This window comes from Camellia sinensis, chromosome 3 (genome assembly GCF_055761805.1).
Source record: "Camellia sinensis isolate YWXY chromosome 3, ASM5576180v1, whole genome shotgun sequence".
In the NCBI taxonomy this organism is placed as follows: Eukaryota; Viridiplantae; Streptophyta; class Magnoliopsida; order Ericales; family Theaceae; genus Camellia; species Camellia sinensis.
In genome coordinates, this window is record NC_138963.1 from 10,903,672 (window position 1) to 10,918,702 (window position 15,031).

Consider the following 15,031-nt stretch of genomic DNA (forward strand, 5'->3'; position numbering starts at 1 on the left):
GGGTAATTCTTTTCATGAGGACGAAGTTGTCGAGAAGCATAGGCGATGATTTTCCCTTTTTGCATCAGTACACAGCCTAACCCTTTATATGAAGCATCACTGTAAATCTGAAACCCATCAGTACCATTAGGTAAGGTTAAGATTGGTGCAATTACCAGCCTGGTCTTTAGTTCTTGGAAGGTTGATTCACGCTGATCATTCCAGTCAAACTGTACATTCTTCTATGTCAATTGTGTTAATGGCATTGCAAGCTTTGAGAAATCTTTCACAAATCTCCTATAATACCCAGCCAACCCCAGAAAACTTCTAACTTCTATCACATTCGTCGGTCTAAGCCAATCCACAATAGCTTCAATCTTCTGAGGGTCTACAGAAACACCATCCTCATTAATTACATGGCCCAAGAATGCTACACTGTTAAACCAGAATTCGCATTTGGATAATTTAGCATACAGCCTCTTTTCTCTCAAAATCTGCAAGGCAGTTCTCAAATGTTTTCGTGTTCCTTCCTGTCCTTAGAGTAAATCAGAATGTCATTAATAAACACAACAATGAATTCATCAAGATATTGTTTGAAAGCCCTGTTCATTAGGTCCATAAAGGCTGTGGGTGCATTTGTTACCCCAAAAGGCATTACTAAAAACTCATAATGACTGTATCTAGTTCTGAATGCAGTTTTCTCTACATCTTCTGCCTTAACCTTTAACTGATGATATCCGGATTGAATGTCAATTTTTGAGAACACTTTGGCTCCTTGGAGTTGGTCAAATAAATCATCTATTTGGGGTAATGGATATTTGTTCTCAATGGTCACCCTGTTCAATTCCCAGCAGTCAATGCACAGTTTCAAGGATCCTTCTTTCTTTTTAACAAATAGTACCGGAGCACCCCAAGGTGAGGTACTTGGACGAATAAATTTCTTGTTCAGGAGTTCCTGAAATTGGGCTTTCAGTTCTTTCAGTTCAGAAGTCGACATCCTTTATGGAGTCTTGGAGATGGGTTGTGTTCTAGGTGTTATATCAATGGTAAACTCTATTTCCCTATCAATCAAGTCCCTAGGCAGATCATTGGGAAACACATCAGGAAAATCACAGGCCACGGGAATAGCTTCTACCTTAGTGTCATCAGACGGTGCAATCAGTATACAGCACAAGTATCCCCTACATCCTTTCCTAAGCAATTTTCTGGCTTTCAGGGCTGAAATCAGATATGGGAGAGAAACTACCCCGACCCCAATAAAGGTAAATTCGGATATACCCGATGGCTTAAACACAACATACTTACTTGCACAATCAATAGTAGCACAGTATTTAGTCAACCAGTCCATTCCCAAAATACAATCAAAGTGAGTAATGTTCAAGGGTATTAAATCGACATACAACGTCATCTCTCCAATTACAAGATCACATACCAGATAAGCACAAGCACACATCATGGAATCCCCAGCTAGGATAGATACAGATAGTAAGCAATTCATGGATTCTAACGGTCTAGTTAATTTTCGAGAAAAAACATGCGATACGAATGAATGTGTGGAGCAGAATCAATCAGCACATACGCATTCTGAGCACAAATAGAAATAGTACCTGACACTACCTATTCAATATTTTGCACGTCTCCGGGCACTAAAGCGAATACTCTCCCTTGTCTCAATGCTTCATTCACATTGTTGCCTTTGGCATTGCCTCTGAAGTTTGATTTGGTTATTGAAGCAGACCCTGCTGAACTGGCTGCGGGGTGACTGGTATTCCCTAATCCCATTGGACAATCTTTTATCATATGGCCCATTTTGTCACATCGGTAACAAGCACTTGACGCGCGCTGGCATACTCCTCTATGCCCCCTGCCACAGTCTGCACAAGTCGGTATAGACCCACTACTTTGGCTGGAACTGCTGGAGGATTCCGTGTTTTTTCTCTTTGAAGACGATCGACCCCGTCTAAAATTGAACCCGGTCCTCTTGCCCTTCCATTCGGTTGGTGGGTTTACAATCTGTTTCTTTGCTGCTATAGTAGCTTCTGCCATTAATGCCCTGTTAAGTACCTCCACGTAAGTAGGCAATTTCAGGACACCCACTCGATCAAATACCTCCAAATCCAGGCCTCCCTCAAACTTTCGTGCCTTCTTGTAATCCGTGTCCACCATGTGTGGGGAAAAACGAGCCAGTTCGGTAAACTTAGCTTCATATTCAGCTACGGCCATTCTATCTTGTTTAAGTTCCTGAAATTCTGAAACTTTCCGGTCTCGGAAGCACTGAGGAAAGTACTTGTCGTAGAAAACTGAGTTGAATTGAGTCCATGTCATATTCTCATTACCATTTCGAACTAGTAACCACCATTTTTAAGCTTCGTCTTTTAGAGTGTAGGTGGCCAATAAAACCTTCTGTACTTCAGAGTAGGGAAACACTTCAAACAATTTTTCCATCTCTAGTAGCCAAGTTTCTGCCTTCAGTGGTTCAATGCCGCCTAAGAAGGTTGGCGGTTTCATCTTCATGAATTTTTTAGTCATGTTAATTATGTCGTTGTTGCCCATTTCAACTTGAGCTGGTGGGGGTGGAGGTGGCGAAGGTTGTCGCCTCTGTTGTTACATTAGTACTTCAGTTAAAGTGGCAAGCATTTGTTCCATTCTGTTCATTCGGGCATCTGAGGAGCCCGCTGTGTCATCACCTCTTGCATTGTCCATTTGCTATAGGTAAACATAGATTTATAAACATGGGCAAATAGTCTTCATTATTTTATTCAAGTTCACATGGATATACTTATACGCTTTCACTTTCAGGCAATGCATAAAGACATGCAGATGAAATGTCCCTACTTCTCACTAGAACATCCTGAGCTCATATGGACTTGTGTGTGCGGTATAACTCGTGCTCTGATACCACTCTGTCACGACCCAAACCCGCCCCTATAGGTTTAGCGTTGTAACCGGCCAGTAATCCTTGGATTACCAAAGGCCTCTTAGCAGATTAGCAAGTATTAAGGGGCTGTGGAAGCAACTAGACAAAATAAACAAAGTCTAATGAGCTGTGATGACGTACATGGGACAGAGTAAGTCAAATTTATTTATGATCATAAGCATGCTAGTCAAGGGACACCAATATTTACAATATTATTTACAGATTGTAGTTCCCAGGTTCTGACTTTACAAACAGACGGAGACTAGCATAACTACAAAAACAGCCATGGTAATTGACTTCAACTGGAACCTCCTCGGGAGGCGCAACGGTTGACTGACAAAACTGGGGTGCAGGTCATCAACCCCGAGCCTGGTCTTGTACTTGCTCACCTACATACATAATATAAGGAGTGAGCTAAAGCCCAGTGAATAATAACAGCATAAAGGGGGTTTAATGAATGATGACCATATTGAATGCAGAAATCAGAAAATCAATCTCTTATCAGATCAGAAACGTAGGCATATTCATATTCATATTCGTATCAGAAAGGAACTACAGCCATATCCATATTCAAATCATGTGTGGTACACCTCCCTTAGCATAACATATCATGTTGGTCAAGCATAATAAGTCCCATAATGGAACCTCCGGTACCAGGTAACATATCTATGCCACGGTATTGTTTCCCTTGGGCGAGGGCCTATGCCACAGTATTCTTTCCCCCGGGCGAGGGCCTCATGACCATGTGCCTCAGTATTGTGTCCCCTCGGCGAGGGCCTCGGCTAGGGATACTGCGTTTACAAACCAAGGAAAATTGGACTATTATTCATTCATTCAAACATAGCATTTCAGAACTTATCATCTCATGTCATTGGAAAATAATTAAAGTTAAACATAACTTTACAGAGTTATTACTCACAACAATTGGTCGGCTCACTAGATGGTCAAATGGCTGTAACAACCCCCATACTGTTTACTGATTAATGACCGATTGATTACCGATAATCACCGATTACTGTTAAACGGAACTGATAATGACTGATAACTGACTGATAATTGAACTGATTAAAAGTACTGAACTGACTGACTGAAATTGGAAACCGAATTGATTGAGTATATGTTAGTTAAATTGCATTCTATCTGTTTGACTGTATGATTATCTGTTCATACTTATATGTTTAAACTGCTAATGGAAGGCCTTATCGGCGGCCGAATCCAAAATTGATTGATGTTTAATGATCAACATAATTTATGTGATTTTATAGTATAATTATCTGAAAACTGATTAGGCATGATTAAATTAGATTAAAATAAGCTAATTAAAGAGTTTGGTTTATTTACCATATTGCCACCCTTAGTGGCACACTACCTAGTGATGCTAGAGCCTTGCATCCTTGACTCAAAACATTTCCATCAGCCATTTCTCCTGAGCTTAGCCGACCATGAGAGGAGAGTTAGAGAGAGAGAGAATTGTTCTTGTTGATTTGGCTTGAATTGCTTGGAATTGAAGTGTAGATTGCTATATTGAACCTCTAGACTTGCATTCGAGGAACCTAGGTATGAATTTCATCTTTTGATTTTGTCTTTAAGTTGATTCATGCATGGTTCATGTTAATTTGTAGAGCTAAGTCATGATTTGGTTCATTAATGGTGGATTGAAGCTCATCTCTTGCATGCATGTTAGTATTGTTGCATTTTGAGGTTGATTACATGGACATTAGTACATGCATGCTCATATTGTTGTTATAGACCATGTTTTCATCTGGTTTTGAAAAGAAATGAGCTCATTTGAGTAAGCTTTGGAGCTTTAATTTGGTTTAAAACTCATCCATGCATGTTTGAATGTTGTTCTTGAAAATGGGTTTGAATATGGTTTTAATTGACTCACCTTTGGGGCTTGAATTCATAAATTGAGCTTTGAAACTTGTTATACATTGAATTTAGTTATGTTTTCCAGAATTTGGGCCCAAGAGGTCGAGTTTGGAGTGGTTGAATGCTTGGTTTGAGCTTGGGAGGCAAATTTGGAAATTCCAGATTTGGCTTCCTCGCTCGAGCGAAGGGTTCCCCGCTCGAGCGAGCACCTTTGTCCAGGGCTCCGCTCGAGCGACCATCGAGCGACCATCGCCCGTAAAATCTTAGCATCCAGTATTTTTACTGTTTTGCAGACCGCTCGAGCGAAGGATTCCTCGCTCGAGCGAAGCCTTTGATTTTGGACTTCCGCTCGAGCGAAGAAAGTCCCGCTCGAGCGAGGCTCCTATTTTCAGCAAAGTTTGCAAAATGTTTTCTAAGTGTATTTTTGCATCCTCATCCCATCCTAGGCATTCTTAGGCCTAGTTTAAGACATTTAGATGAGGATATCGTTGTAGAACACACCAAGGCAAACTAGGGATTAAGTTATGATATTTCCCAACTGTGTAGCTTAGTGTGTGTTCAACCTGTGAACTGTGTAGGGTTGGCAACTGGGGAGACACGCTCTAGCATACTGTAGCCCAAACTCTGTGAGTAACAATTGTGTAAAGATATGTTCAACTGATATCTTTTGAATACTGAACTGAACTGTTTACTGAACTGGTATTACTGAATGAATGTATGTCCTTTATTTCTGAACTGTACTGTGGCATCCTTAGTACCTACTGTCTACTGTTACTGTTACTGTTACAGAGATCTCTGTCGGTTCCCTCGTGGAACCACTACTGTTTACTGACTGATGGCCATCATTACTGTTCGGTCTTTTAAGACCTACTGTTACTGTTTTGCTAATGGATGTACCACATATGACTGTTTACTGTACTGAACAACTGAAATACTGATTGAATTGAACTGTTTTCATTACTGTAAGGACATTCATTTTAAACCCCTTTACGCTTTATGTTATTCACTGGGCTTTAGCTCACTGTTTATATATATATGTAGGTGCTCAGCCACCAGATCGGAGCTAGGAGCGTGAGTTAGACTCCAGTTTTGTCAAGCCAGCCTTTGTGCCTCACTGCGAGGTTCCGAGCCTATCTGTTAAGGCTCAGGGGTCTTTTACAATTCCCCCTTCTGTACTGTTTTACTGTTCTGTATAGACTGAGTGTTACTGTACTGTTATTTAGGGTCGAGTCCCTAGTCTGAATGATTGTAAATATTGTGTATACTGTTCTGTACTGTTTATGTATAAATGTATGAAAAGCCTTTTTGCATACAGACTGTCACAGCTCAATGGACACTATTTATTTACTGTATTGGCTTCCGCCAGGCCCTGTACTCTGTTTTACTGTATTATTGTTCTGCAGGCCTTCGGTAATCTCGGATTACTGGCCGGTTACGGTGCTAAACCCATAGGGCCGGGTTTGGGTCGTGACAGAGTGGTATCAGAGCGATACTTACCACGAGTTATACCGCACACACGTGTCCAAATGAGCTATAGGGTGTCCTAGAAAAGTTATTAGGGCATCTCATGAGCATGATAAGTGTGTGGTTATGTTATGACTGAATACATACTGATGTGGTAAACTGTTAAACAAATGACTGCTTATGTTTAAAACTGTTATAACTGCTTATAGTGAAATGGACAATGCAAATGAACCTGAATCCTCGTCTACCGAGGCAAGAATGGAAAGAATGGAAAGAATGATAGAACTGATAACTGCTAGACTGGAACAACAACAGAACCAACAGCCCCCACCTCCTCCTCCTCCGGTACAGCCGGAACCTAATGCGAATGTGGATGATGGGGATATTATTGCTCTCACCCATAAATTCAGCAAGATGAAACCGCCATCCTTTCAGGGAGGCCTTGAACCGTTAAAAGCTGAAGCTTGGGTTCTGGAAACAGAAAAATTATTCGAAGTGTTTCCGTGCTCAGAAGCGAACAAAGTATTGTTGGCTACCTTCACCCTACAAGAAGAGGCTAGAAGGTGGTGGATGTTAATCCGTGATACAAATACTGTTATGACTTGGGCTCAATTCAAGGAGTCCTTCTTTGAAAAGTACTTCCCTCAGTGTGTCAGGGATAGAAAAGTGACTGAATTTGAACAGCTGAAGCAGGGCACAATGTCCGTTGCAGAGTACGAAACAAAATTTACTGAACTTGCCCGTTATACGCCGCACATGGTGGATACTGAATATAAGAAGGCCAGAAAATTTGAAGGTGGCCTTAATGTGGCAATACTTGACCGGATAAATGTTTTGAAATTACCGACTTTTGTGGGTGTTCTCGACCGGGCATTGATGGCCGAGTCGAACATTGTAGCAGTGAAACAATATGAAACACCAACAACTGAATGGCATGGAAAAAGGCAGGGTTTCAAATTCAAGAAAGGCAAGCACAACCCAGCCAACAAGAAACAGAATACGGGGTTGACAACTAACCCCAGCCAAGGGAGTGGTTTCATACCACCCTGTCCTGAGTGTGGCAAGAAGCACAAGGGGGTCTGCTACAGAATATCTGGAGCCTGTTACAGGTGTGGCAAGGTGGGCCACATGGTTAAAGACTGCCCCTCTACTCCACAAGCCAGTAGTAAAGCTGCACCAAGCGCAGCAGCATCAACTGTAGCACCAAAGCCTAACCCCAGAGCTACCGGGAAAGAGCCTGTGAGGCAGGGCCAAGTGTTCGCCCTAGTACCGGGAGACGTGCAGAATACTGAGACCGTTGTGTCAGGTATCCTCTCTATCTGTACGCAAAATTCATATGTATTGATTGATTCGGGGTCTACACATTCTTATGTATCGCATGCTTTCTCACGGAAATTGAATAGACCCTTAGAACCTATGAACTATCTGCTAGCCGTATCATCACCCGTAGGGGGATCCATGACATGTGCTTATATGTACCCCGCGTGTGAAATTATTGTTGGGGATATGCATCTGTTTATTAATTTACTGCCATTGAACATTGATCATTTTGATGTAATATTGGGGATGGATTGGTTACAAAAATATCATGCCACTATTGACTGTGTGACCAAGCAAGTTGTTTTCCGTCCACCTGGTTTGCCTGAATTTGTGTTTAATGGGAGTGGAGTAGTACCTCCTCCGTATTTGATTTCGTCAGTGAAAGCTGTTAAATTAATTAGAAAGGGATGTAAAGGATATCTGTGTTCTGTACTGACTGTGTCTACTGTTGATAGTATTAAAACTGATGTGAATTGTATTCCTATAGTCGGAGAGTTTCCAGATGTTTTTCCAGATAATCTTCCAGGAGATTTGACTGACAGGGAGATTGAATTTACCGTTGATGTGATTCCCGGAACACAACCAGTTTCTAAAGCTCCTTACCGAATGGCTCCAACTGAACTGAAAGAACTGAAAGTGCAATTGCAAGAACTGTTAGACAAAAAGTTCATCAGACCTAGCACTTCGCCATGGGGTGCTCCTGTTTTGTTTGTCAAGAAGAAAGATGGCTCACTGAGACTGTGCATTGACTACCGTGAACTGAATAAGGTAACTGTAAAGAATAAATACCCATTACCGCGTATTGATGATTTATTTGATCAGTTACAGGGTGCACAAGTGTTTTCCAAAATCGATCTCAGATCGGGGTATCATCAACTGAAGGTTAAACCAGAAGACATTGATAAAACTGCTTTTAGAACAAGGTATGGCCATTATGAATTCTTAGTTATGCCATTCAGAGTCACAAATGCCCCTGCTGCTTTTATGGATCTCATGAACAGAATTTTTAAACCGTACCTTGATGACTTTATTGTTGTATTTATCGATGACATATTGATTTACTCCAAAAGTATAGAACAGCATGAACATCATCTGAGACTTGCCCTACAAACCTTAAGAGAACAGAAACTGTATGCTAAACTGTCTAAATGTGAATTTTGGCTTGACCATGTTATGTTTCTGGGGCATGTTGTTAGCAAAAATGGAATTTCTGTTGATCCGCAGAAAATTGAAGCTGTAGTGAACTGGCCTAGACCGACCAATGTGACTGAAGTCCGAAGCTTTTTGGGACTGGCTGGATATTACAGAAGATTTGTCAAAGATTTCTCCAAAATTGCCCTACCATTGACTCAGTTAACTCAAAAGGGGACATCATTTGACTGGACTGACCAAAGAGAATCTGCTTTTCAGGAGTTGAAAACTCGATTAGTGACTGCACCGGTTCTTACCTTACCTTCAGGTACGGATGGTTATACTGTATTTAGTGATGCTTCTCATAAGGGTTTGGGGTGTGTTTTAATGCAGAATGGGAGAGTTATTGCTTATGCTTCCCGACAGCTGAGACCACATGAAAAGAACTACCCGACCCATGACCTGGAACTTGCTGCAGTGGTGTTTGCACTGAAAATCTGGCGTCACTATCTGTATGGGGTGACATGTGAAGTATACACCGACCACAAGAGCTTAAAGTATTTCTTCACACAGAAAGAACTGAACATGAGACAACGGAGATGGCTGGAACTGATTAAAGACTATGACCTACAGATATTGTACCATCCAGGAAAAGCCAATACCGTTGCCGATGCATTGAGCCGGAAATCGATTGGAAACTTAGCTTGTTTGCTTACAGGACAGAAAGAGTTGCTTTGTGACCTTGAAAAATCTGAAATTGAAATTGTTTCACGAGAACAAGGTGGAACCTTAGCTGCTATTTCTGCTCAACCGGCACTGATTGAAGAAATTAAAGAGAAACAGCAACTGGATGACTTCTCGAAGAAGATCATCGAAGAAAGAGAATCTAAACCGAGACCGGGATTCAAATTTGAGAATAATGTACTGAAATTTCAAGAAAGACTGTGTGTACCAAATGATACCGAACTAAAAAGAAGAGTTCTGCAAGAAGGCCACAATTCGAAATTGTCTATCCATCCGGGGAATACGAAAATGTATCAAGATCTGAAACAGAATTTCTGGTGGCCGGGAATGAAGAAAGAAATTGCTGATTTTGTATCCAAATGTCTTCATTGCCAACAGGTCAAAGCTGAACATAAACGACCTGCCGGACTATTGCAACCCCTACCCATACCAGAATGGAAATGGGAGCATATCACCATGGATTTTATTGTGGGATTACCTCGCTCCAGAAAAGGTATGGATTCAATTTGGGTTATTGTTGATAGACTAACCAAATCTGCTCACTTCTTACCTGTCAAGACAATCTATAACGCGGACAAATTGGCCGTTATCTATATTGATGAGATTGTAAGACTGCATGGAGTGCCTGTGTCTATTGTTTCTGACAGGGATTCGAAGTTTACATCGAGGTTTTGGCAAAGCCTACAAACTGCACTGGATACTGAACTGAGACTGAGTAGTGCCTATCATCCTCAGACAGATGGCCAATCAGAAAGGACCATCCAAACTCTGGAGGATTTACTGAGAATGTGTGTCCTTGATTTTCAGGGAGACTGGGAAAGTCATCTGCCATTAGATGAATTCGCCTACAACAACAGCTACCATTCGAGTATAGGTATGGCGCCTTTCGAGGCATTGTATGGCAGGAAATGTAGGTCTCCAATTTGCTGGGCAGAAGTTGGAGATGGGCCTTTGCTTGGGCCCGAGATTGTGTATGAAACAACTAAAAAGGTGAAACTGATACAGCAAAGACTGAAAACTGCACAGAGTAGACAGAAAAGTTATGCAGATGTCAGAAGACGGGACAGAGAGTATGAAGTGGGTGATCACGTTTTTGTGAAAGTGACACCAATGAAAGGCCAGACTCGTTTTGGAGTCAAGGGCAAGTTAGCGCCGAGATATGTCGGACCGTATGAGATTATTGAGAAAATCAATCCGGTGGCGTATCAAGTTGCGCTCCCTCCTGAAATGGAACACATGCATAATGTTTTTCACATTTCTATGTTACGAGATTATCTCCGGGATCCGTTCCATGTAATAGAGCCTACCCACGTAGTGTTGAGTGATGACTACACTTACGAGGAACGGCCTATACAGATTGTAAACCGACGGATCAAGAAACTGAGGAACAAAGAGATCCCGTTAGTGAAAGTTGACTGGCAGAACCACGGTGGCGTGTATGCCACTTGGGAAAGGGAAGATGACATGGCCAAACGATATCCTGAACTGTTTCCACTGAATCCTGTTTTCTTCCAGAATGAAGGTAACTCGAGTTTAGAGGACTAAACTCTTTATAAGGAGGGGAGACTGTAACAACCCCCATACTGTTTACTAATTAATGACCGATTGATTACCGATAATCACCGATTACTGTTAAACGGAACTGATAATGACTGATAACTGACTGATAATTGAACTGATTAAAAGTACTGAACTGACTGACTGAAATTGGAAACCGAATTGATTGAGTATATGTTAGTTAAATTGCATTCTATCTGTTTGACTGTATGATTATCTGTTCATACTTATATGTTTAAACTGCTAATGGAAGGCCTTATCGGCGGCCGAATCCAAAATTGATTGATGTTTAATGATCAACATAATTTATGTGATTTTATAGTATAATTATCTGAAAACTGATTAGGCATGATTAAATTAGATTAAAATAAGCTAATTAAAGAGTTTGGTTTATTTACCATATTGCCACCCTTAGTGGCACACTACCTAGTGATGCTAGAGCCTTGCATCCTTGACTCAAAACATTTCCATCAGCCATTTCTCCTGAGCTTAGCCGACCATGAGAGGAGAGTTAGAGAGAGAGAGAATTGTTCTTGTTGATTTGGCTTGAATTGCTTGGAATTGAAGTGTAGATTGCTATATTGAACCTCTAGACTTGCATTCGAGGAACCTAGGTATGAATTTCATCTTTTGATTTTGTCTTTAAGTTGATTCATGCATGGTTCATGTTAATTTGTAGAGCTAAGTCATGATTTGGTTCATTAATGGTGGATTGAAGCTCATCTCTTGCATGCATGTTAGTATTGTTGCATTTTGAGGTTGATTACATGGACATTAGTACATGCATGCTCATATTGTTGTTATAGACCATGTTTTCATCTGGTTTTGAAAAGAAATGAGCTCATTTGAGCAAGCTTTGGAGCTTTAATTTGGTTTAAAACTCATCCATGCATGTTTGAATGTTGTTCTTGAAAATGGGTTTGAATATGGTTTTAATTGACTCACCTTTGGGGCTTGAATTCATAAATTGAGCTTTGAAACTTGTTATACATTGAATTTAGTTATGTTTTCCAGAATTTGGGCCCAAGAGGTCGAGTTTGGAGTGGTTGAATGCTTGGTTTGAGCTTGGGAGGCAAATTTGGAAATTCCAGATTTGGCTTCCTCGCTCGAGCGAAGGGTTCCCCGCTCGAGCGAGCACCTTTGTCCAGGGCTCCGCTCGAGCGACCATCGAGCGACCATCGCGCGTAAAATCTCAGCATCCAGTATTTTTACTGTTTTGCAGACCGCTCGAGCGAAGGATTCCTCGCTCGAGCGAAGCCTTTGATTTTGGACTTCCGCTCGAGCGAAGAAAGTCCCGCTCGAGCGAGGCTCCTATTTTCAGCAAAGTTTGCAAAATGTTTTCTAAGTGTATTTTTGCATCCTCATCCCATCCTAGGCATTCTTAGGCCTAGTTTAAGACATTTAGATGAGGATATCGTTGTAGAACACACCAAGGCAAACTAGGGATTAAGTTATGATATTTCCCAGCTGTGTAGCTTAGTGTGTGTTCAACCTGTGAACTGTGTAGGGTTGGCAACTGGGGAGACACGCTCTAGCATACTGTAGCCCAAACTCTGTGAGTAACAATTGTGTAAAGATATGTTCAACTGATATCTTTTGAATACTGAACTGAACTGTTTACTGAACTGGTATTACTGAATGAATGTATGTCCTTTATTTCTGAACTGTACTGTGGCATCCTTAGTACCTATTGTCTACTGTTACTGTTACTGTTACAGAGATCTCTGTCGGTTCCCTCGTGGAACCACTACTGTTTACTGACTGATGGCCATCATTACTGTTCGGTCTTTTAAGACCTACTGTTACTGTTTTGCTAATGGATGTACCACATATGACTGTTTACTGTACTGAACAACTGAAATACTGATTGAATTGAACTGTTTTCATTACTGTAAGGACATTCATTCTAAACCCCTTTACGCTTTATGTTATTCACTGGGCTTTAGCTCACTGTTTATATATATATGTAGGTGCTCAGCCACCAGATCGGAGCTAGGAGCGTGAGTTAGACTCCAGTTTTGTCAAGCCAACCTTTGTGCCTCACTGCGAGGTTCCGAGCCTATCTGTTAAGGCTCAGGGGTCTTTTACAATTCCCCCTTCTGTACTGTTTTACTGTTCTGTATAGACTGAGTGTTACTGTACTGTTATTTAGGGTCGAGTCCCTAGTCTGATGATTGTAAATATTGTGTATACTGTTCTGTACTGTTTATGTATAAATGTATGAAAAGCCTTTTTGCATACAGACTGTCACAGCTCAATGGACACTATTTATTTACTGTATTAGCTTCCGCCAGGCCCTGTACTCTGTTTTACTGTATTATTGTTCTGCAGGCCTTCGGTAATCTTGGATTACTGGCCGGTTACGGTGCTAAACCCATAGGGCCGGGTTTGGGTCGTGACAATGGCTCTTCACTTGTCCTGAGGTGCGTGACCTACACGAACACGCATACAATTACCCGCTTGAAACACATGCCCGAGTTAGACGTAATGCACTTCGTTATTCTTAGTGTGTGTTTAACTATTAATCTCATTATGGAGTCTTAAACATGGCCTAGGAATGCCTAGGATAGAATGAGGATGCAAAAATGCCTTAGAAAATATTTTCATAATTTTCAGAAAATAGGGGTCCCGCTTGAGCGTGGTATTTCCCGCTCGAGATGAAATGCAACCAAAAGTCCCCGTTCGAGCGTAAACTTTCCCGCTCGAGCGGTCTGCAAAACATGACAAAAGTACTAGATGGGTGAAAATCATGCTCGATGGGCGCTCGACCCTTGCTCGAGCGTGTGACTCAGGTCCCCGCTCGAGCGTGAATTATCCAGCTCGAGCGGACTGTAAAACAGTGCAAAGTACTGGATGGTCGAATTCCCCGCTCGAGCGTCACTTTCCCCGCTCGAGCATAAGTCCAAATTCTGGAAATTCCAGATTGGACCTTCAAGCTCAAAACCAAGTTCTAATGCATCAATTTCGATCCTTTTGGGCTAATTTTCTGGAAAACCCTTTCAAACTCATAGAATAACATGCTTTGAAGATCAATTTGAGAAATGAAACTCAGAGGTAGTTCAATTAAATTTAATTTCGACAATACTTTAAAGAACACGATGTGTATGAAATATGTAAGTGTTTATTTGAAATCCAATGCTCCACAATATGTCCAAATGCAAAATTAAACTCCAATTCATGATGAACTCATGGACTATAACTTCAATATGGCCTTGTATGCAAAGAATTCTCATAAAAACACTTCCATATGCTATGTTATGAACATACATGCATGAATCTCTACCCAAATCAACATTATAAACCAATTTCTAGCTCCAGTCACCAATCTATCATGGACCAAGTATGAAGTGACTTAAATTCATAACTAAAAAGATGAATTCCCTTACCTTAAGCCTTGAATGCAAGATATACAAGTTCAAATATGCAAGACTCCTTCAATCCTCCTAAACTCCAAGCAATTCTCTGAAGACCACAAGATTTCTCCTATTCCTCTCCCTCTAGTCGGTTAGGACAACAAAAATGAGCTGAGGAAATGTGTTTGAATGGGGTGTGCTAAGGCTTCAACATGTTTAGACAAAGTGGCCCACTATCTTGGCAAAATTGTAATTAAGACCAACTATGTAATTTTAGCTCATTTGATCTAATTTAATCATACCCAAACACATCTCAATTAAACATGCCATAAAATCATATAAATTCCGGCGATCATAAAACATTAATCAATTTTCGGTTCGGTCGCCGATAAGGCCTTCAATTCTCAATTTAAAACATGAAACGCAAATAGATAATTTAACACTGAACAGATAAAAACACAAAAATGATGCAATACATATGCAAATTAAATTCCAGATTTCTTCTAAATCACTATTAGGCATACTTAATCATGACTTAACGTTCATTAGGGGTTGGGGTTATTATATCAATATCTAGAAGATTTCTAGATTTTTCAATTATTAATAGAAAAAAGATTTATAGTCTCAAAGGAAATAATTTTGAAAAAATCAATAATCAGTGATGGTTTAAAATTGATAAAATTTATCATAAATT

At 40.7% G+C, this 15,031-nt stretch overlaps 1 protein-coding gene across 1 annotated transcript; it reads right to left on the reverse strand.

Annotated features, from left to right (window-relative positions):
* Positions 1-979: 979 nt before the first annotated feature.
* Positions 980-1,477, reverse strand: LOC145821308 (uncharacterized). The gene has a single exon (XM_082917813.1). It carries the CDS (start codon positions 1,475-1,477, stop codon positions 980-982), a length of 498 nt encoding a protein of 165 aa, XP_082773939.1.
* Between the last annotated feature and the right edge of the window lie 13,554 nt (positions 1,478-15,031).

Bases quoted from the DNA above. Each gene is read 5' to 3' on its own strand.
- LOC145821308 (XM_082917813.1), bottom strand. From the start codon at position 1,477: ATGAATTGCTTACTATCTGTATCTATCCTAGCTGGGGATTCCATGATG.